The 24,184-nt window shown below is 40.3% G+C and overlaps 1 protein-coding gene across 2 annotated transcripts in view; it reads right to left on the reverse strand.

The window, feature by feature from the left end:
- The window catches only part of triob (trio Rho guanine nucleotide exchange factor b), a 115,897-nt gene that overhangs the window by 22,458 nt on the left and 69,255 nt on the right, over nucleotides 1-24,184 (reverse strand). For both annotated transcript variants that reach the window (XM_053493967.1, XM_053493968.1), the window contains 18 exons: nucleotides 24,149-24,184; nucleotides 22,267-22,416; nucleotides 21,551-21,665; nucleotides 21,311-21,426; nucleotides 19,549-19,671; nucleotides 18,945-19,136; nucleotides 18,630-18,745; nucleotides 18,307-18,373; nucleotides 14,407-14,516; nucleotides 14,244-14,313; nucleotides 13,994-14,083; nucleotides 12,989-13,081; nucleotides 12,611-12,722; nucleotides 11,968-12,158; nucleotides 11,623-11,724; nucleotides 11,154-11,296; nucleotides 10,940-11,045; nucleotides 8,388-8,631 (listed from right to left, as the gene is read on the reverse strand). The exon at nucleotides 24,149-24,184 is cut by the window's right edge and continues 156 nt beyond it. In XM_053493967.1, coding sequence (XP_053349942.1) covers nucleotides 8,388-8,631; nucleotides 10,940-11,045; nucleotides 11,154-11,296; nucleotides 11,623-11,724; nucleotides 11,968-12,158; nucleotides 12,611-12,722; nucleotides 12,989-13,081; nucleotides 13,994-14,083; nucleotides 14,244-14,313; nucleotides 14,407-14,516; nucleotides 18,307-18,373; nucleotides 18,630-18,745; nucleotides 18,945-19,136; nucleotides 19,549-19,671; nucleotides 21,311-21,426; nucleotides 21,551-21,665; nucleotides 22,267-22,416; nucleotides 24,149-24,184 — 2,176 coding nt within the window. The remainder of the gene's footprint in view (nucleotides 1-8,387; nucleotides 8,632-10,939; nucleotides 11,046-11,153; nucleotides 11,297-11,622; nucleotides 11,725-11,967; nucleotides 12,159-12,610; nucleotides 12,723-12,988; nucleotides 13,082-13,993; nucleotides 14,084-14,243; nucleotides 14,314-14,406; nucleotides 14,517-18,306; nucleotides 18,374-18,629; nucleotides 18,746-18,944; nucleotides 19,137-19,548; nucleotides 19,672-21,310; nucleotides 21,427-21,550; nucleotides 21,666-22,266; nucleotides 22,417-24,148) is intronic.

Below are 24,184 nucleotides of genomic sequence, written 5' to 3' on the forward strand. Positions count from 1 at the left end.
GTTGTTTAAGAAATGAGAAGCTACTTACTGCATCAGTCAGGGTTATACTGTATAATAACCTGGTTCCAGCCGACACATATTAATTACTGCAGTAAATATCTAATGGAAGGTTCTTATCTATTTGCTTTGTTAAATCTAAGTAGTGACTTTTTATGCTGGGCAGTGTATATGATAATAATTTTTATAATTTTTATAATTAACTTTTATAGAATATTTTTCCTAAATATATAGTATTTCATCTATGAAGACCTTAAATGAGGTCATGTGGAGAACTGCAGCTGTAGTAAAGTGAGTTTAATGTCTTTCATGGTAACACTACATCTAATTCACGCAATTCCTTCATCTGCACCATCTAAATTATTATTTTTATTATTATTATTATTATTATTATTATTATATCTCACATTGAACACCACCCTGGACTTACAGCTGCGTTGCGCGTTTGACAGTCAAGCCCCGTAAACAGAGACGCCAGCGTGATGATATGCTTTCAGCTGTTGTGCTCTGTGATTTGAAACGTCGCTTTGACCCCTGTAACAGTGACCTCTGAACTTTTTCACACACACAGAACATCAGCCAAAATAACACAACACAAATAACACAAGCCAGGTCCAAGCAAGGCGAATGTTACATGCACTTATGTTCATGCATACAAATGTGTGTGTGTGTGTGTGTGTGTGTGAACTTCACAGGATCAAAGCATGTAAGAGAAAGGACATCATTCACTCGCAGCCAAAGGTACTGCATATGCAGTGACCTGAGAAACAAAAGCCTCTATTCATATGTGCTAATGAGGTCTTCCTCCATCAGTCAATTCCAAATGAACAAGCATCTGTCTAAAGCAGGGGAAAAGCCCTGAAATACCTACTTGTATTTTTTTGTAATATCACTTTATGATGGAAAAGAAATTATATATATTATTATATAAAAAAAATAAGTGTAAAGCAAGATCACACTTGCTAAAAGGGTCTTTATGAAGAAATCTAGATTGTCAGATTGAGGAAAGTGTCCAAACTGTTCACAAATTGCTTATACATCCTGTACGTAAGAAGACATAAGGTGTCGGTTATTAGCAAGGCGACCTTTGTTGGTGTTTCCAACTGCTACTAAAAGTAGAAATATATTCCAGTAAAAAGTATGTCTAAAGAAAGTATAAAGTAAAAGTTACCAATATTAAAGGAACTAAAACCATGCTAATTTATTAATAAGAATGCTTCAATTAAAAAAACAATTACAATACAATGTGAAACTATGGGACTACACTTTGCTGTCATGCTAACAAACGATTTGGATGTTAAATATATTTAACAATTAAAAGCCCGTATAATAACTCTATAAGAAATGTTGGTTTTTGCTAACAGAAAAATCAATAATAATAATAATAATAATAAAAAAAAGGAAATAAATAGCTCCGAGCGGCGCAGTGGTAAAGTGCTCGCCCTATCATCCGAGATCGCTGGTTCGAACCCCGGGTGATGCTGTTTTCCTCTCACAGCCGGAGGCACAGAGAGAGCTGATTGGCCGAGGTCTCTCAGAGGGGAGGGATGAGAGGTACTTGTGCTCCCACATTAATCACGGCTCTACAGCCAATCAGGGGCGCCTGTGAGCTCGCGCACATGGAAGGAGCGGCTAGCGCTTTCCTCCGAGTGTGTTACTCCGACCCTAATGGTGGGTGAGCGAGCAGTTTGAAAAGATGCGGTTTGTTGACGGGATAGTCTTCGCCCTCTCGACTGAGTGGTAGTAGCAGCCTTAATGTGGGAGCCCCCTAGTGACGGGGAGGAATTGGCTACGACTAATATTGGGGAGAAAATTTGGAAAAAATAAATAAAATAAAAAAATGTATGAATGGTTTTTATCATAAAAAAGAAAAGAAAGTAAAATGTGAGTTCGAGACCGGGAAAGAGAATAAGAGATTTACATACTTTTCCTATAACTTTAAGGATACAGTGAGCTAATACTCGCTCACTACTTTCAATACTTATGTACATTTGAATGTGAAGACGTTTGCACTTTTACTTATGTGAAAATATAAATGGAGAACTTCTATTTTCACTGAATTGATATTTTACCTACGATGTCTCTACTTCCACTAGGGTACTTAGCTGTATGCCTTGAGCGGATACTGCATGTTCAGGTACGATTAGCTTTCATATTTGATTTGATCCATGCCCGAGTAAGCCATACCATGCTCGAGTCCACCTTTTTCCAGCTGACTCAGGCACGGTTCCTGAGTCCGGAACGCATGCATTCTCCAAGATCAACAAGAAACCAGACTTTGGGGTCAGTTATTTTTGGAAGCGATGCTGAAGCCGTAAAATGAAAACCCCCGTAAAGTTCAGTGACGTATGTTTGTCCATTTGGGGGCTTTTTATTTATTTAAATTTTTTAAATAAAAAATATTATCTATAATGCTTACATAAGTGTGACCTGTGAAGGTCCAGGGTGTACCCCGCCTAGTGCCCTCCTGGGATAGGCTCCAAGTCGCCTACAGGATAAAGCGGTATAGACGGTGAGTAAGTGAGTAAGAGCTTACATAAGGAAGTCATAATTTTCCCAGTATCACGGTTCAGTATCACTACTGTTTCATTATTATAGACTAAGCTACACATTTAACTATATTCTTAGTAACCAGGATAGTTTATGAAACTTTTGCATAAAGAGTTAAGATACATGCAAAAGTTTCATGCTAAGATGCTAAGAACCTCAACAGGAAATGAGTTCCACTTTTATTATCTAAATCACTCACGTCTCATCACCCGTCATCAGTAACATCAATGACAAAATAAATTACTATTTTGTTAAATTACTGTTGGTTCGCGTGCAAAACAGCAGATTAGTTGTTTTGCCACGGTTTATCCAATCAAACATATAGACATTGTAGATTGAAAACATCTTCATGATGCAAACTTCTTGTTGCTTTGTTTGTTTGCACAATTTTCGCAGGCCAAGACGAGGTCAAAACGTACCCTAAAGACAAACATTTCCATGTTATTTTGACTACGATGCAATTATGTTTTCTTCAGACACAGATATCAAAGTATATTTTTGGCCACATCCACGCGACCCTAGACTTTTTATCTGTTGGTGTCTCGAACACCTTGACGGTAAACCCCAATTAGTGGTTTACAGTTCTGTCGATTCAGCCGAACGCTTCTACACAACTGAGGACGGATCCATAAGCTATGTTGTGTTTGACAAAAGCAGCTAATTGGGCGAAGGTATGTGTGTTTCTCCGGCGCCGTCCTTTGATGAGGACTGACCTCCTTTGAAGCCCCTGGTTTAAAGCTTCATGTTAACATGACACAGGGACTTGTCCTGCCTCTTCCACCTCGATTTATGACGGAGTGAATAGTCATGGCACATTCTTGGCCTGTGGGGTGTGAAAGAAGGTCAGGTAGTGAGCAGCTTAAGATCTAGCGGACCGTCAGTTAAATAAAGATTTCTGCTTCATTTTCTTTATAGACCTTCATAAAACACCCCTTTATGCACCAACTGTTCTAAGCTTAACCGTTTTAATACTGGGATGTTCCCTTTGCAAAAAGCAGAAGAGCAATCCATGCTGAATCAACAGAGATGACCCAGTTACTTAATCCATGCGCTGCAAATAAACCAGCACCCATGACACTGATTTATTTTCTTGTTTTTATGTCTCCTTCAGATATAAAAAGCAAGCTGTCTAATGAATGAACTTCCAATTACAGTCCGAAATATTGGCTTGTCTGAAATCGCCTGCCGAACTTAGTGTATGTTCTACAAACAGAGATGTAGAGAGCAATGCGAGGAATGTACCATAGACCCCCTGGAGGTATATCAAGTCAAACAACATACAATGCACAACAATAATAGGCGAGAATGGGGCTGGCTCAGATGGGGCAAATGGAAAAGAGTGTATATACTGTATACCTATACCCGAACTGATAAATTAATGACGACTGAAAGAAATCCTGAACATCAGTAAACAGACCAATGGTTAAATAATAAAAAAAAAACTACACACTAAGGTAATGTTAAACATAAAAGGAGGTTGAGCAGTCAAGTCCATGGTACGTACCCAAATCCAGAAGCCAGACCTTGCAATTTTCTGTGTGTCCACTTGCTGATTTAAGATGATACATAGGACCTAAGGATAAAAGTGAGCTCAGGCTGTGTGCCATGCTCGAAGAAGGTTTGGGAGCACGGCGTATACTGAATAGCTTAACTGCAGACTGAACATAACGGATGGAGGAAGGAATAGGAATGCGAGAGCAAAGTGAAGGGTTGTGCTGAGTTGAGAGATGAAGGGAGGGAGAAAGGCAGGGAGGGAGAGAGAGAGAGAGAGAGAGAGAGAGAAGGAGGGAGGGAGGGAGAGAGAGAGGTAGGGAGAGAGAGAAAGAGGTGGTTGCTGAAGAGAAATAAGATGAGGAGGAAGAGAAGGGGAAGGAACGAGACATCTTCTACTGCAGCAATACATTTTTAAATCAAATCTGCTTTCCTAATTTTTCTCTAAATTTGTAGTGATGCTTCCCACGCCAGCATTTTCCTTTACATGGTTGCCTTCTAAACTGGCATTTAGATATCTAGCCATAATATCCCAGATCCAGTAGGCTTTGATTAGGTTGAGCTTGATCCAGATAACCATTTTAGGCGAGCAGAAGGTCTTTTGAACTTTTGAAGGATGGTTCATTTGCCATTTTTTTTCTTGCAGTTCTGAGAATATATTCATAGAAGTCTGTGTAAAACAATGGTAGGCATTCCACAATTTTGTCATAGGTTCCAACAGTGTCTACAAGAGTATCCTAGCAGGCAGACAGACTTTTTCCACAAGTTAAGCACAGTCCCACCTACTTGGGGTCCATTGGCTCACAAGACCAGGACTTGTAAAGTTCTAAATCAAAGTTCATATACTTGATGTTGTCAACTACTACTTTAGCTGGTAAAAAACAGTAGAGTGAAGTTTGTAAGTGTCTTCCATGTCACTGCAGCAACGAGTGAAGAATCCCAAATGACTTAAAGCCATTAAACCCTCATGATACCGCTTGTTTTTGGAAACCATTTTCGAACCTGTTGAATACTTATTGATGGCTCTTTCTTGTGAAGAGAGGTGGTGGTAACTAAGTATTAAACTAGATCGAATTAGACTGGTAAATTTGGGTAATATCAGGTCACAGGAGCATTTCACCTCCACAGACAAGTGCCTCTCTGACGAGTGATGGCACGGGAATATAGTAATGGCATAGTGAGGAGCACAAAGCTTCCCCTGTTGAAGGGTGTGTTTGGCTGGTTCCTGTGCCTGGGCTGTGGCCAGTAGGGCTTCTTCCTGTTGCTCAATGAACACACACAAGGCTCCTTTGCCACTCCTTCCAGCACCAATCAACATTCAGGGAAGAACTCGACTTTGGTTCCACAGAGCGACGAGCATGAATCATACGCCACTGCACTCCAGTTGTCCGAAAACTTGATGCGACGTTCCAGAGCGTTCCAGGACTGTCTCTTTTTACACATTCTATAAATACTTACTGTAACTTGCTAAGAGAGCACGATCTATGACCCTTCCCACGACCACAGTCAGGAGATATATAGTCTTTCAGTGACAGAATAAGAACTTGAAATTTGAAACCCCATTTTTCTGATTCTGATAATGTAAAACTGCACTCTGAAATGCCTTGTATACTTTCAGGGTTGTAAGGTGGTTGTTAATTAAGGAGGCGAGTCATGGACAACTTGCAACGCCAATGAACACTGGACATTCTACAAGTTCGTCATTGCTTTTCACAGCTGTGATGTTTGTACTGTAAATGAGGAAAATGTCAGGGTATGAAAAATTAACTAGTCAACAGAGTCAACAATTCTTCAACTCTGCACAAGGTCAAGATCCTGCAGGAGTCCACTGATTATGTGGTTCTTCACTTTTTTGAAATCCTTCACTACTTTAAGCTTTCTGTGACACCGAATTCATTTCATATGGCCTGAATTTGTCTCTAATTACCTCAATACAGGACCTCCTTTTTTTTTTTTGGTGTTAACAGGTACTGGGTCTTTCCATTAGCTTTCCCACAGTTACGTAAGACTCCACATCTCCATGTTCTCCATGTCAGATTATATAATGAAGAAACTCCAGTGTTAGACCAGAGGTTTTTAGGTGGATCCTCACAAGAAATTTTACTATGACGTGTAACATATTTTTTTATGGCTATAGTACCATAATAGACCAAATTACTGTGGTGCTCTACACATTTCCATGGTGGGCACCATAGTACCAGGTTGGGTACTGTGGCACTTCAGTGTGTAACGTGGTAGTACTATGGTGTGTAGTATCATTATTTGGTGAATAAAATGGTACTTACCACAGTGGTTACCAAATTTCATGGTACAGTATGTTTATACAAAACTGTACCATATTGGATATGTTAGTACATACTTCTGGAATGGTATAGTACATATGTAGTACCATATTATTGTATGTAATAATAGGAGTTTCGTATACATACAGTAATTAATTAAACGTTTTATCCATAAAATGGTACCATACTAGCTTTATAATATCATTATTATCCTAAGTATGTGTTCCACAGTACCATTGTACAGTACATGGTAGAGCCGGGTACCAAACTATAGTACATTACCTGATTAAACAAAGTATGTACCATGAAAGAACCATGTACCATAGTGTGGTGTACTATATCAGGAAATAAGTACCATGATACTGTTAAAAAATACTGGTACTGTACTGTACCATGGTCCCTATACCATATTGGTCCTATGCTCTATATAGTGTATAAATAAGCATTTTATTTTTATTGTGATTTTATACTTTTATCTAATTTCAAAACATAAGTGAATGGATAACTTCATGTCATTGCACAGAGAGGAATAATAAGAGCTGGCTGAGAAATAATATATATGTCTACACTTTAAGCTTCCATGTGTTGTTTCTTTATAATATGAAATACAATCTGAACCCTAAAAGCAGATATTTAATTAGTATCAGGAAATTAGGTAATGGCAGAATTGCCACCCAAGGGCTACTACAGTATGATCCTGTCTTTAAATCATTCTAAAATATTCTAATTATTGCATTTTTCTATTATCTCTGAAAATGTGAACTATAAACATACCCCAAATTAAAGATCTATCTAGATCTAGAACGCCTGGATAATAAATGAGAGGAAGAAAAAAAAAACAAGCTCTGCTAGAAAAGTACTATAAAGGGAAGAAAAAGGTCTTAGTCAGACCTTGATTCTTTCCCGCATTGTGAGCGACAGTGAATAGGAAACCCTCACACGCAATAGCTTTATCACAGTGGCAGTCCAGTCATCCCTTTAGAGCTGACCCCACATGTCTAAGCCTGGAAAGAGTAGCAATTAACGCACCTGACTTTCTCTTTGTTTGAAACGTCTGAGCAAGCAGAGTATTTTACACGATGTACTGTGACTCACCGGCATGACAGTACAGTGCTGGAATCCTACTGGAAAGTGTGGACAGAAGTGCTTATTAAGCATGAGCTTGCAAGGACAGCATTTATATACAGGGTACACATTATAGATCTGTATTTATAGACATTTTTACTTCTTTGATTCTCAGTATGATATCATTGACTAAAAATACTGTGTATTTATGATGTCTTGTGTCGTCCCCCCCCCCCCCCCACCCCCGGATAAAAATGCAAAATAAGCTAATCAACATATGAATCTGTAATGATTAGTAGTTATTTTGAAAATGGATCTTTCTTTTTTCTTTTTTTTACCCCTGCCAGCAAACCATTCGCAACGGCACAGTGTTATTACAATACAAACAAAAGCTTCACTTAAAAAAAATAAAAAAATAAATGAAATGTGTATTAATTTATCATATGTAGTACAAAAAATACCTGAGCAGGTCTACTGTCTTATCGACTATCCAACAAGCAAAACTGCTAATCATAGATCATAGAAGACAGATCACCAAAATTCCCTGAACCTGCTTTTAAACCTACACTGAATGTGGAGAGTAATTAGACTACTGAAGGTTGGCAGCCTGAGTCATCAGTGAAACAGCTGGAATCCTACTCCACCAGTAAGGACCTGTCTGTACAGACAGCCCCTCGGGCTTGGGAATGATGGAATACTTTTTTTTTCAAGACTGGACTTTACCCAAGCCATTATGGGGTCAAAAGGGTGGAACATCAAACACCACAAAATTGAGTCATGTCATTAAATAAAGCAAAAGGGGGTGTCCATTGTTCTGGACATAGAGCCGGTGCGGCTGAAGGTTTTTCATTCTAACCATCCATGCAGAAATCAGGGACCAAATACCGTTCCAACCACTTGTTTTTTTGCTTGGATGGAATGAAAACTAGCAGCCGTACCAGTACTTCGAAAGATATACAATAAAAACCCTGACTTGACTTGAAAAAAATCCATCCATCTTACCTTTATGGTTGAAGATTCCCTCCATCTCTATGCTGCTGCGGGAGTGGGCAATGCAGAGCATGGCACCGGGCACCAAGCCTTCCTGGGCAGGCGAGCGGTCGGTGGTGCGCACCAGGCACCAGTCGGGTTTGTCCTGAGACCTCTCCAGGACCTCGACGGTCTGACCTCGCCTCACGCTCAGCTCTGAGCCGTTACTGGCCATGAAGTCGTGGATGACCACCGTCATCTCGCAGCCACCAGACAGCTGCAGAAAACAGCAAGCGAGGATTTATGTAGCAAAAAGGTTATCTCGGATCGGTGCTAATCTCAGGTTACTGTCTGTATGTTTCCTGCAGGTTCTCCGGCAGGTTCTCTCGTGTTTCCTACATGTCAGTAGGTGCACTGGACACTTTAAACATCCCCTCGGTGTGAAGAAGTGTGTGTGCATGGAATCTTGACCGGATTGACAAATGTTCCTTAAGCCGTATTACACATTATAACATCCTGCAACCTTAAAATCATCCGGTATAAAAGCTACATTTTTAGCACAGCATTTAAGAAGAGAAAAATCACATGATGTGTTTGTTTAAAATGAAAAAGTACACATACTAAAAATGATTTCAGTGTAATGAACACCAAATAAAATAAGTCGGTGAATCATAAATCATCTTTGAGTCAACAACATACCCACTGGTAGTGTGGCATAGCCAGCGATGAGAGGAGGTGTGCCACAGATGCTGAGCTTTTACACTCCATATCTTCGCTTTCTTGGATCCACATTAAATATCAACAAAATCTAAGCCTGTAAGCTTTACAAACTCGCATCCACACACATGGTGACGGGAAAGCCAAAGGCAAAGGAACACAGCGTTCCTCTCCGTCATCTGCTCTCGCTGCCTGGTCCTTCAGCATGCTGTTGGAGGCTGATGACACGTCTCAGTGTCGCCGCGGCGACAGCATCACACGCTTTCCGAGACGGCAAAGCCATTTAAAGGAGCGGGAGGCTAATTAAAACCGTGCGTATACGGCGTGTACAGCTGGCCCTGACCTTTTCACCTCGTCAAGGAGGTGTGTTGACCAGCGCGGTACTGATGTGGGATTGCTGAGTCCATAATTCAGCTGTATGCATTCATGAAGACATTAAAAAAAAAAAATGGAATAAAAAAAATTAAAGGGAATGATAAAGGAGGTCAATAAGCTTAATTAATTTGGTCAAACGAATCAGTGAATCATTTCCTTTGTGAACGAGATTCTATGTTTGAGTCAAATATTCGTTTTAGCTGCGTTCCATTACGAAGTGTACTTCACAGGGTGCTCCGTCCGTAGGGAAAGTCAATAAAGGGAATTTTACACTATGGACATTTAATATTAAATATTTATTAAAACAAAAACTATTATAAAATATATGCGATTAAAACATGTATAACTTGTAAATAACTAAATAATAATAAGTATAAATAATAATAATAATAATAATAATTTATTTAAGATGTACACAGATTTTTTTTTTTTACAAATTACTAGCTAGATTTCTTAATAAATTATCATTTAAATGATTGTGTCATTAGTATCATGTCATCCTCGATAATAAGGAAAACAAATATATAAATCCTTTTTCGAGCCTTTTCGAGATTTTTTATTTTTTTTTACACTCATGTGAGACAGTGACTTATGGAAAATTTTTCGTTCCCTTTTCCCGATGAAGTGAAGCCCCGTTGTTCACTCGTTCCCTACGCTGTTGGCAGCTTCCTTTGATATAAACATTTTCACTCCCTCTGGTTTGGAATCACACTTAACATGGCTGAACAACCCGTGTAGTATACTTCGCCGTTAAAGGTTTTGCAGTATACTTCGCCGTTTAAAAAGTGAATTATTTTGTTCATAGATGAGATTCTGTATTTAAACCACTGAATCAGTTCAAGAAAAGTTTCTTTGTTTGAGTGTTTGAGTCAGTGAATCATTTCATTTCATGTCTCTGTGTGTATGTGTGTGTGTGTGTGTGTGTGTAAAAGAAAGCAGGAAACATTTATACCTATATAGGTGTGGAATTGCGTACATTAGATTTGCAATAGCAAGCGAATCACCTAGTGCATGTTTATTAATGTGTGTGTCTACAGTAGGTGTGTGCATTTAATTAGGTTTGTGCACACAGGAGGCTGAACATGTGTGTGTGTGCGCAGGCTGGAAGGCTTGCGATGGCGATCGGGTGACAAAAACAAGTCTGTGGGAGAGGCGAGCTGAGCCAGGGAGTGGGTGGAAGAACGTCTGTGCTGCGAGGAGAAACTCCAGCGACGGCAACGACTCTGTCTCCAGGTGCTCAGCCCGCTCGACGACTGCGGCTTGTTATATTATAGACACATGCGGACATCCACCATAACACAGCCATCACGTCTAATTCGCTTTTAGGCAGAATGCATCTGGACACGGTCTACAAACACGATGTGTGTGTCTTTTTTCACCTGAACAAGTTCGTACCCATCAACACACACCCTTCCCTTTCCAAGAGTTATTGTTTTATCCCGTGACTGCGTCATCACTGGGTTTTATTTCGGCCAGTGTGTCCTCACACTCACCTTGTCACTGTCCAGGGTGTTCTGGGAGGTGCGGGATGCGATGGAGATCGTGTCTGGCTGGCTGCTTACATCGCCCTGACTGTCCAGGTCCTCCCCCTCTCTGTGACTGGATAAGACAGCCGTCAGTCAAAATTAAAAGAAAATTGTTTATATATCTACATAACCATCATCTCGCTCTATCCTCGCGTGCAGTGAGACAGTTGAGATGATGTACCTTCTTCCCTTCGGTTTTGCCCCTGTGGTGGTTTTGGGGATGTGTATGGGTTCTTTCAAGGCCCCGCGCAGGTGAACGGTCCGGTCCTGAATCACCTCGCGCACATGTTTGATCCACTCCTGCTTATTCTCTATACTGGAGGCCTGCAAGTACAAAACACACACACACACACACACACACACACAAACTTTACTTTTCAATTAACAATGCAGACTTGAGTATACAGGCGCATAGGATGTGTCCATCATAGCACCGTGTGTGTGTGCGTGTGTGTGTGTGTGTGTTTGTGTGTGTACACGTTCACATTTAAATATGACTCATCCGTCTTATCATGGCTTTAGCCCACGCTGCCCCACTTCTGAGTTACATAAGAGCACAAACACTGTGCAGAAAACTCCTGAAAGTTATTGGGTACAGAAAAAGTCAAGCAGCAGCAGATGGTTTCAGGGGCCCGAAAGCCGACGCCCACCTTCAGGACGATCTTGTTGTCGGAGGTAGGCGTGTGTCCGACCCAGAGTGCAAATTTACACGGATCTCCTTCCACGTGCTCCGTCACTCCCAGTTCAAGGGTCTAGGAGAGTATGAGAGAGAGAGAGAGAAAGAGGTGCGTCTTCATTTACACGCTTCGTTTAGGTTTCGCTATCTGGTTTCACAAACTGTACAATTTTGGGTAGCGTTTAAGCTTTTTCAAGCAAAATCACCAATGTGTGCACTTCCATGTGCACTTCTTTCATCTTCGACTGGATAGTGACAGTCACAAGTTCCTGCACACTCGCATAAACTTAACCTGAGGAACGCGGGAAAGCGACCGTACCAGTAGCTTGCTTTTGTAGAGGTATTTGCTCCTGCCGTTGGAATCTTTGACGTCCTTGCTGAAGATCAGCGACATCTCGAACAGGAAGAGGTGACGCTCTCGGCCCTTGCGGATCAGCGTCTTCGGGTCCCACACCTGGAACGACTCCTGCAGGATGAGCTCGCCCTGAGACTCAAGATTCTCATCGAAACCTGCAGAGAGAGAGAGAGAGATGGAGAGAGAGAAAGAGAGAGAGGGAGAGAGAGGGAGAGAGGTGCAAAAAAGAATAAAGAGCAATAAGAATCGACATGGAAAGAGAGAAAGAAAAATGGAGCAATGGAAAGAAATGAGGATGGAGAAGCAGAGAAATGGGGACAGAAATGAAATTTGAAATCAAGGAAGGAAGGTGGGGAGAAAAAGGGACAGACAGACAGAAAGAGAGATGGACAGAGGGAACCCGAAAAGAAGAGAATGAGTTAGAACGATAGAGGAAGAGACAAAGACAGAATAGTAAAAAAAAAAGAGAGAGAGAGATTTGAACAACATTTTATGCATTGGGAAAGTGTGTGTTTTTTTTGTGTGTTTATGTGCACAGTAAGTGTGCTTGTGTGTACAGTATGTGTGTGTGTGTGTGTGTGGGTGTGTGGGTCTATGCTGCATTGACCTTCTAACATGCTAAGGTGCATGGCATCGTTGGCTCTCTTGGGCACGCTCAGCATGACCTCCAGGCCGTCCTTGATCTCCCCTTTGCCCTCCTCACAACAGGTCAGGAGCTCCTACAAACACACACACACACACACACACACACACACACTGCTGTTATAGATGATTAATCAACACCTTCTAGCCAATCAAGTTTGAGGATCCAGCAGCGCAGAGGGATAAACCTAATAAAACAATAAGACTCATAGTGATGAGATTAGGGCAGATTTAGTGTTTCCTAGAACAGTTGGAAGTGTGTGTTGTTGATCTTCAGCAGGCACACACACACACACACACACACACACACACACAGCTTGGGAGCATCGTCTGGCCCACCCACCTTGAGGAGCAGCTGGTACTTGGTGATTCTCTGCACAGGTTTAATGAGATAGGAGGAGATGGAGTTCGCCAGCCTGTGTCTCTGCTGGATCTCCTACACCCACACACACACACACACACACACGCACACACGAAAAAAAATTCATGTCAAAAAGAAATACAGGCAAACTGAAACCAACAGCAGCGCTATCCAAAAATAGCAGAGAGATAAGCAGCATGGGGCGGAGCCAGCAGGTCAGATGGGGCGTCGGTGCTGGGATGATTGGCAGGTGAGGTCTCGATTACGTTCTCCTCCAGATGGAGTGAGCTTTCGGAGTCAGACGGCATCACCTTAAAGGCTTAACGGCAGGCATCTGTCACACGAGCAGTGCAAAAACTCACATTGCACAAAGAGTACAAATTATTAGCTTCAGTCAAGTGCAATAAGTATCATCTGTTGCCTTCTGCACTTTTAAAATAACCCCCCTCAAAAAAATCTATATTACAAAATAAAAATAGATAAATTCAAATCATAAGGAAAAAACAAAAACAAAAAAAGGTTGTCACATTCTAGGCCCATGTCATCACCAACAAGTCACACCTTTTGCTACTAATTTATATGCCAGAAATAACCTTAAAAATATTCTTCAAACATAAAGGACACTACGGAGAAAAGACTGGCAACAGGAAAAGTCCACCACTAGGTGGCGAAGACACACAAAAAACAAAGTTAGCTTTTTTTTTTTTTTTTTTTTAACCAAATATAAAATACTTTCAAAAGGGTGCACAAACTTATGCACCTGAATTCAGATAAAGTAAAATTGAGAACTTTTGTGGCACGAGCATGAGTACCAGTCCGACCTCATGTTCAAACCATGACGATAAAAGGTCTGACCCTTTACCCCTCGTTATAGGCGGGGTCATCCCCGCGGGGTCATCCGGGTCGTTTCATGGTGTGGTGTGCTAATCATGCATAGTGTAGCTAAGACAACGTAGCTAAGAACACACGTAGCAACAATACACTTACGTCGAAGTAAGAGCTGGCGTGATCCAGGATGAGCTGAGTGGAGTCCGGCTTGTTCTTACAGTAGTTCACGTACATTTGGAACTTGTCCGCCTGGAGAAGACGACAACTGCGTTAGACTTACCATGCTCTGCTAAAGTCTCCATTCTGATTGGTCGGAAGGAAGATCCTCCAACCACGAAATTCTAGAGCAGTCTAGCAATCTACGCGGCAAATCAGAAGTTTCGGCCGAATTCTCTCACTGCACACTCACCCACGTGACGAAGCAGTGTCCAACATCTTCAGGGAGCTGCTCGTATTTCTCCAGCTCCTTCAGGAAAATGCTGCGAAGTGAATAATCAAATGAACAGGTTACAACAAAAAGTTTTTTTTTTTTTGTAAAACTGAGTACACATTAGGCTTTAAAGGACACTTACTTATGGTGGAACTCATAGAGGTCTTGCATGTTGCCGAATATGATGTGCTCTTTGTTGACGATCCCTGCTGGGATCTCCTCCACACCGCTAGTCATCTCCCAAAGATACGTCTGCAACAAACAGGGCTTCTTATTGTTATGTTACATTTATAACACTATTCTACTCCATCTTTGTTTTTGTTTTTTTCCTTCCATTCGTCTAAAGAAAGTCAAATATTAAAGTGGTATTTAAAAATGTCTTTCTAGTGGACAACCTAATTATAGACGGCTTTCTAAATAGATGCTGTTGTGATAGCGTTTAATGGCCTAAAATGCCATGATGGTTTCCATGATAACGGGTGGGGTGTGTAGGTCACTACACAAATGTCTTACAAGGTGGAGTACACTAGTTGTTACAATAGGTCCATCAATATGATTACGGTGGGAAAATCGTATGCTAGTTCATATAACATGATAAAGCTAACGCATTAACAGTTCGAAAAAGAGGAGTATCACTGTACTGTACTTTGTGAAGCACTTTTTTGGGTGAAGTATGCTTGTATTTTTCCTAGCATAAAGGAGTATTGTTATTTTTTTCTACCATACTTAAATATGCTAGTTCTAAAGGGTGAAGTATGCTAATATTTTTTCCTAACATGAAGAATATTGTCCTTTTTAGTACACTAAAATAAAGTGGTGCAAAAAAGTATTTCGTCAGCGACCAACTGTATGAGAGGCCTGTAATTTTCATCATAGGTATACATCAACTATGACAGACAAAAAAAAAATTATTATTATTTGCAAAAAATGGTGGAAAATAATATTTGGTCAATAACAAAATTTCTTCCCAATACTTTGTTATATACTCTTTGTTGGCAATGACAAAGGTCAAACGTTTTCAGAAGACTTCACAAGGTTTTCACACACTGTTGCTGCTATTTTGGCCCATTCCTCCATGCAGATCTCTTCTAGAGCAGTGATGTTTTGGGGCTGTCGCCGAGCAACACGGACTTTCAACTCCTTCCAAAGATTTTCCATGGGGTTAAGATCTGGAGACTGACCAGGCCACTCCAGGACCTTGAAATGCTTCTTACGAAGTCACTCCTTCGTTGACCGGGCGGTGTGTTTGGGATCATTGTCATGCTGAAGGACCCAGCCACGTTTCATCTTCAATGCCCTTGCGGACAAAAGGAGGTTTTTACTCAAAATCTCACGATACATCGCCCCATTCATTCTTTCCTTTACTCGGATCAGTCGTCCTGGTCTCTTTGGAGAAAAACAGCCGGGAAGCATGATGTTTCCAGCCCCATGCTTCACAGTAGGTATGGTGTTCTTTGGATGCAACTCAGCATTCTTTCTCCTCCAAGGAGACCATATGACATTCTGACCATATGACATTCTCCTAATCCTCTTCTGGATCATCCAAATGCTCTTTAGCAAACTTTAGACGGGCCTGGACATATACAGGATTTAACTGGCTTAATCAGGGGGACACGTCTGGCCCTGCAGGATTTGAGTTCCTGGCGGCGCAGTGTGTTACTGATGGTAGCCTTTGTTACTTTGGTCCCAGCTCTCTGCAGGTCATTCACCAGGTCCTCTCGTGTGGTTCTGGGATTTTTGCTCACAGTTCTTTTGATTTTTTTGGACCCTATGCGGTGAGATCTTGCATGGAGCCCCAGATCGAGGGAGATTATCAGTGGTCTTGTACGTCTTCCATTTTCTAATATTTGGTCCCACAGTTGATTTCTTCATGCCAAGCTATTTACCTATTGCAGATTTAGTCTTCCCAGCCTGGTGCAGGTCTACAATTTTGTTTGTGGTGTCCTTTAACAGCTCTTTGGTCTTGGCCATAGTGGAGTTTGGAGTGTGACTGTTTAAGACTATGGACAGGTGTCTTTTAAACTGATAACAGATGCCATTTATACAGGTGGAGGAGCGTCTTAAAGAAGAGAGCCAGGAATCTTGCTTGTTTGTAGGTGACCAAATGCTTATTTTCCACCATAATTTGCAAATAAATTCTTTGCAAAAACTATAATGTGATTTTCTGGATTTCATTTTCTTATTTTGTCTCTCTGAGATAAACCTATGATGAAAATTACAGGCCTTTATCATCTTTTTAAGTGGGAGAACTTGCACAATAGGTGGTTGACTAAATCCTTTTTTGTTTTTTGTACATGAAGTACGCTAGTATTTTTTTCTAACATGAGGAGCAGCATTATCGTTTTTTGGGCACTTTGTAGGCTAGTTCTAAAGGGGGAAGTATGCTAATATTTTTCTTAGCATAAGTATTGTCTTTTTAGCATAGTGAAATATACTTCTTCCAAAGGATGTAACATGCTGGTATTTTTTCTAACATAAGAGGTATTGTTCCTTTTTAGCATATTTCCATATGCTAGTCCTAAAGGATGGAGTACGATAGTATTTTTTTATTTAGCATGAGGAGCAGCATAACCATACTGAAATATGCTAGTTCTAAAGGATGTAACATGCTAGTATTTTTTCTAACATGAGGAGTATTGTTCTTTTTAGTATACAGAAATATGCTAGTTCAAAAGGATGTAGTATGCTAATATTTGTACTTACATGAGGAGTATTGTTCTTTATTAGCATATTAAGATATGCTAGTTTTAAGGGGTGAAGTATGCCAGTACTTTCCTAGCATGAATAGAATTGTTGTTCGTTTTTAGCACTCTGAAATATGCTAGTTCCAAAGTATGAAGTAAATTTGGCCTTTTTAGCATGATTTTTAGCATACTGAAAATATGCTAGTCTAAAAGGGTGAAGTATGCTACTATAATTTTCCTAGCACATATTGTTGTTCCTTTTTAGCACACTGAAATATGCTAGTCTTAAAGCTAACAAGGTTGAGTATGCTAGTATATTTACTACACCTTAAACCATGCAATCTAACAGTTCTTTGAACAATATACTGTAGATTATTCTAGTACATTAGCTAAGAGGCTACGGTAAAGATAAGTATGCTAGCCAAATGGAGCTTTAATGTCTTTCATTTCACCACATTGTTTTGACTAGCTCCTTCACAAAAATATATCAGCTTTTTTTGGTATGCTGGAATACGCTTGTTTTTCTTCTAACAGGGGTGTATGAGCTAACAGCTAGCTTCTTCAAAAACAAATTGGAAGTACCATAGTTCCCGCCATGCTGGGATATGCTAGTCTTTTTTTGCTAACAGTGTGTATCTTTTGAATTCAGCAAGGAGTGAGGTTTGTTAGTAAGAAGCTAGACCTCACTTGTTGCTATGGCTAAGAGGGCTAATTATTCTAAACTAGCATTTGCAGGCATGCAGCTAACTAATCTTTCAGATTACACGGTATAGTGTATTAGGTCCCAATTAAATAAAAATATACTGACACATATCAGTCGCTTTGCTAATTAAATGGAGTAGATTAATATTTTTTTTTCTTCATTTTGAGAGAGTTAATGCTATAATAGTTTTGCTGTGTTTTAGCTGTGTTGCTACTTTTGCTAACATAGATGAAATAATAAGATGCTGGCGTGAGCTAGCTAGTTTTCTAGCCTATATTTAGGCATGCTAGTACTTTTGCAAGGGAAATTGAGTCTGGTGGTCTTTCAGTTCACATTAAGGTGCTACAGTCGGTATTTACTAAGAAGGCAGAATTGTTTCCTTTTTCAGGATGTACAGTATGCCAATGCTTTTGAAATACCAATAAATATAGGGATTATTTTTTTTTAACTGGATTGACAACGTTACGATGGCAGATTATGCTAGTTCTTGTTACTTCAGTTCTCACTGGAAGGTGAAGTTTCCTTGACAGCAAGATAGTAACTGTAACAGGGTTGAGGATGTATGTGACTTTGTTAAATAAATAGAGCAACCTGTTTAAAACCATTCACTATAGGACTGTAGAAGCTGTTTTGCAGAGAACATAGCCATACTCACGTCCAAGCACTCACGCAGGTCTCGGACGTAGGCCTTCTCTGTCTGAATCAGCTCAGCCATTATGAACCTACAAAGGAGACACGAATGCACAAGATTTGTTTGACAATTGAGCGAGTCTTTAGAAAACACAGTACCATAGAGCTGGGAACGGTTGTGCATTTTATAAGGGGCCGAACTGCTGTGGTTAACTTTGACGAGGAATGAAAATTATATTGTAGGTATTCATGTCCGGGAGCCTGTCAGAGGATATGGTAATGTGTCTATTTCAGGACGTTTTAGTGTGTGTGTGTGTGCGTGTGTGTGTTTTGTGAAAGCAGACGTACTCTTTTCGCCGAGCCGACCTGCGCTTCTCCTCGTTGAGCTCATGATTGGCATCTCGGAGCCTGACCTCGGCTCCAGGCACGCTCGCTGAAATGATGTCCAGCTGCAGGTCTTTGCTCTAAGGACACACAGTGCATGTTTTCATGCAATTATTAAAATATTAAATTTACTACACACAATAGATGCATGCACTATTTTCACAGGTCATATCATATGCATGCATAAAATAAACAAACACATACAGACAAAACCACACATAAACATTAACACACACACACACACACACACACACACATAAACACACGTGTCCTCATCACCTTGTTGGAATCCGAGGATATCCCCAGCGCTTTTTCCAGACAGCAGCGGTATTTGTCCATACGGAGCGAGAAGTCGCGGTAGCGCTTGTCCACTGATACCACCCATTTCTTGATCTCGCCCGCATGGGAGTGGCCCTTTTCACGAAAGCCGTCTGCCAGCTGGATCAACAGCTTCACCCGCTCTTTGGTTTGCTGGAAAGGGGGAAAAGCATGAGAGTGAGAGATGTGCACTGATTTCTTATCACAGCACCATGAGTGTGTTTTAGCTCCGGCCCAGTCTTATCGCTGGTTTAATACCCTGGTGTGATCTGTTTTAAGGTTTAATTTAGTCTATTTCTTGTCTTCTTTCAATTTCCAGTTTTCTAAATCTTACTCTATTATCTTTATTTTTTTCTTTATGGATCTTTTTTTTTGTTGTTCTGTATTTTCCAAAACGAATATGATTTCTCTTTTTTTTACTGGTGTTCTACCTTTACTAACCACATCCTACAGTATTTTCCTTATTATGATTTATAGATAAATGTTCTGCAGCGCAATATTCATTTTGATCTGGTCACTGACCAAACACATGCACGCACACACACACACACACACACACACACACCTTGGCCGTGATCTGAAACTCCTCATGCTCCTTCAGTAGCTCCTGTGTGTGGTGGATGCTGGAGCCTGTCGACGTGTGTGTGGACAAGTAGAACTCGCCTGTATCATGGATCCACTCCAGAGCCTAAAACAGGGAAAATGTAGAATGTGTTTATGTGTGTTTGTGTGTGCGTCTCTGTGTGTGTGAGAGATTTTGAAGTTGGCCAACAGATGGAGCTCTCAACATAAACACAATCCCCCTAAGAGTCCAGGTTACAGATTACAGAATGCCACTTACAAACCCCTCTGTCCTGAAGACAACACTATTAATTACAGTTTTAGCTCTGACTGTTACACTGGAGACTCCTTTTAAACAGAATATATATATATATATTTTTTAAAAAGCTGGAAAAAGGACACCGTATCAAGAAAAAGAAAAACGTACAGTATAATAAAACCAAAAAAAAGAAAAAAAGCTTTTCATGTCCTGAATACCTTCACATGTCTGAAAATAAAAACTTCACATCTGGATGTAACGAGAGGCTGACACTGGTTTTTAAAAAGAAACAAACAAATAAATGAGCAAAAGAAAGAACGTACGAACAAGTTAAACGAACAGATAACTTTACCTTGTTTTAAACAAAAACATTAAATTACTTTAACAATTTGATAAAGAATCTAAACAAACAAATAACTGAAAAATAAACAATGACTTAAATAAACAAATAACAAACAAATAATTCAAACAAGCCAAACAAATTAATAAATAAAAAAATACAAACAAATTAAACAAATAAATAAACCAAAAATTAACAAACATATTAAACCCTTAAATAAAACTAACAAATAGCTTAAACTAAAAAAAAAATAAACAAAATAATAATAATTTGACAAACAAAATGCATGAAACAACAAATAAGGCAAAATATTTTAATTTATAAACAAACCAATAAAAAAATTACTTTAACAAATGAAACTAACATGTAACTGAGACAAATAAATAAAACAAGAAAACAAAAAATCTAAATAAAGAAGAATCTAAAAACAGTCAAAATAAAAAATAAGCAGTTAAACACTACACATCTACAGTATGATCAATGCTAACAAGCTACAGGTAACAGAAACACTATGAGGATACGGAGGATACACCAGTCTGTGGCACGGCTGCTCCTGGCTGTGGGGTGGACGCCCAGGTTCAATTCATTACTGTGGTATTGGGTTTTAGTTTTTTTAGTTTTTTCCCCACACTGAATCCCCTTTCCGATGCAACTCTCAATCATTTACCCAGACTTTATCCTCATAGTGTCTGAGGTCGGTCCACTAATCAGGAATCAAACCCGGGACACAGAAGTCAACGCGCTGTAAGCTAGCCATAAACAGCAGAGTGCATTTGTGGAAAAACAGAAACGCCATATTAGTGCACTCATACAGTACCTGTGTGGTGTGTGTGTGTGTGTGTGTGTGTGTGTTTTCAGAACAGAGAGAATCTCCTCGACTATAATTATCCGTGCTGTAAGAACAGGGCCTGTAATTGCAGTTGCGGTGAAGAAGATTCCCGTGTAGGACATGCCTATTCCCGGATCCCTAATTACTAAACTTCCATAACTTTTACTTAGCGAAATATATTTTTGTGCAAAAACACACATGGGAAATTATGCTGTGTATATGAGTGAACTTTTGGCCTACGTTGTAAATGTTTAGATTTCTCAAAATAGTTGGGGGAAAGAATATCAGAAGCAGAATATCATGACCTGTGTGTGTGTGTGTGTGTGTGTGTTGCTGACCTGCTTTGCGCTGCGCTCAAACACCACATACTGCTGGCATTGGTCAAGCCTCCTCTTCCTCATCGTCCAGAAGTGAAGAACTCTGTTCTCCCTTTGCAGCAGCTCGTTCAGGATATCTACACACACACACACACACACACACACACACAGACATTTTTATTGATTGATCTCATTTACTTTACCTCTTTCTACTGTGTGTGTGTGTGTGTGTGTGTGTGTGTGTGTGTGTAGAGCGCTCACTCTTGACTTGCTGTTCTGGAGCTTTGATCTGTGCCAGCATGCCCGGCATGTTCACGCTGTTCCTGTGCAGGTACTTCATAAACACATCTGCGTTGCGTCGTGCCAACGTGCATGCCTGAAGGCGTGAATAAAATTTTTATTTTGATTGAAAGTTTAATTAGAATTAAAAAAAAAGAAATTATTTATTGTGCTCATCGATTAAAAATGCATATCATAAATAAATTAACAAATGCATATAATACAATATAATACATATACCAAACCTGTAAAGTTGGCGTGTCCTTGCGAATATAAGATATTTGCGAATATGCATGTAGGACTGCTTAATGAACGCGATCACACACACCCTTATTCTGCACATTTCACAGTAACACAAAGATTTCAGTTCATTCCAAAATTCAACAGATGGCGCTGTACACTTTTAAAAACGCACTTATGAGTGTGCAATTAAATTCCATGCGAACGAAGTGGGCACATCTAGTAAATAAATAAATACCTGGTAACTTCCACTGCACCGCCATCAGCGGGCATCATGGGTAATGAAGGAAACTTAATCTAACCAAAGTGATACAAATCATCTCGCAATTTCATCATCTTGAACAGCACTTACTGTCACATGTTAATTTTCCCTTTAATATGATCTTCGACAACAATTACAATTCGGACTTTATTGTGTGTGTGTGTGTGTGTGTGTGTGTGTGTGCATCCAAATGCACCTTGAGGAAGGCCTCCTTCTGCTCCAGGTGTTTGCTGACCATCGGGGTCACGTGATCCGTCTCAGAGTTCGGCCCGAGCTTATCGGATCCTCCACACCAGTCCTCCTCCCGCTTGTACTCCTGCTCCAGACTCTCTAACACACTGCACACCTGAACACACACACATGACAAACTGCTTTATTTGCTTTGGAGGTTTTACAGATGTGTGTCTCCTAAATGACGTCGTTTTTGGCCATCCACAGTATCCTTCATTTCCTCACCATGTCCGAGGTTTGAGAGACCTGTCCATCTTGCCCTTCTTACAGTACCGTATTCCTTTGTGACATCACTGCTTCGTCTGCATTGTAGTCGTATGACTTTAAGGAACTGGCAGCAGTGTCCCCTCATCCCCTCATCCCTTCCTTCCACTATTATTTTGGTCAATGACGTAGAACATTATCCCCAATGTTCAAACAAACATTGTTTCCTTTGTTTGCTTGCTGAATGTTTAACGATTATGATTCTGAAGGTTGCCCCTTTATTCCCTTGTCCCCTTCATTTCCTAGGTGCTTGTGCTTGTTTAATGTGGTGTGACCCCCTGAGGCTCCATCCTTGCTTTCACATTGCCTCAAAGGTTTTATAGATCGGTGTGTCCTAAATTGTTTCCTTGGTGAATAAGGTTTCAGCATGACCTAGGTCCACACCACTGTTCCAACAACTCCTTGTCCCCATAATAATGAATATTGGACTGGAAGGACCAATATGTTTTTTCATTATTCTTTTTTTTAATCGGTGGTTTCTACAAACTTTTATAGGAAGTTTTATAGCAAAAGAAACAAAGAATATTACAAACTGATGGAAGACTTTTCATGCATGTTTTTTGGTAGTAGTGTGACTCGTAAGATTGCACTTTTTTGGACTCATAAGACCCCTGTTCCTTTATTCCCTTGTCCTCTCCTTCACTCATTCCCTTGCGCATGACTCCTAAGACTGCACTGCTTCTCCATCATTCCTGTATCCAATGGTTTGCTTTTTTTCCCCTCGTCCCCCTGTCAGCTCATTCCATGTCTTCCTGCTTGGCACCACTGTTCCCTCAACCCTCGTCTCCTCACAGTTCCTTTATTTCCATGTCAGCCTGTTCTTTTGTTTGCATTGTTTGTTTGATGAATGCTGCAGTAGTATAGTACAAGTCAAAAGTTTGGGCACACTTTTCTATTTCAATATTTTTTATGCGATCTACTGTACGTTTAACTTTTGTAAGACATGAAAATTAGCTGTTCTGGAACTTGGATTGTTAAACTGGCTCTCATGGAGACCTTCCCAGGAAAGCAAAAAACAAAACTTACCTCTGCCTGGGGAGAAGTTCATTTAGATAAATCACCAATTAACTGAGCTTCAGGTTAGAGTCAGGGGTAGCTCAGGCGTTGGGCTACTGATTAAAAGGTCCCAGGTTCAAACACCAGCACTACCAAGTTGTCACTGTTGGGCCTTAAACAAGGGTCTTAATTCCCAACTGCGGTTTTACAAGCATAAGTAGCAGATACATCTCGATATCAACTGATTAAAGAAGATTATTGCAAATTCTGGTCGCCTTTAGCATTGTTTTACAGTGCAGAAAGAAATAAAAATCAGGAACGACCATGGAATTAGAAGGTGTGTCGGGACTTGAACTGGCAACCTTCTGAACAGTAACCCACATCATTAACCCGCCGAGCCACCACTACCACCATATACACACTCCTACAGTATGTACAGCATTAACACAAAGGGTCAAAAAGGCAGCCTGACCCCTCAGTCCTGCTGTACAGTTCTGAGGTTTTGTCCAACACTGCACCACGGCTTCGTCATTAACAGAACGGTTTGGAGAAATCTGTAGGCAGCCTCGTCATTTCGTTCCCCTCACCTGCTCTGAGGTTTTGTAGAAGGCCACGGAAGCGTT

The sequence above is a fragment of the Clarias gariepinus genome, chromosome 4, assembly GCF_024256425.1.
Source record: "Clarias gariepinus isolate MV-2021 ecotype Netherlands chromosome 4, CGAR_prim_01v2, whole genome shotgun sequence".
NCBI classification, from domain to species: Eukaryota; Metazoa; Chordata; class Actinopteri; order Siluriformes; family Clariidae; genus Clarias; species Clarias gariepinus.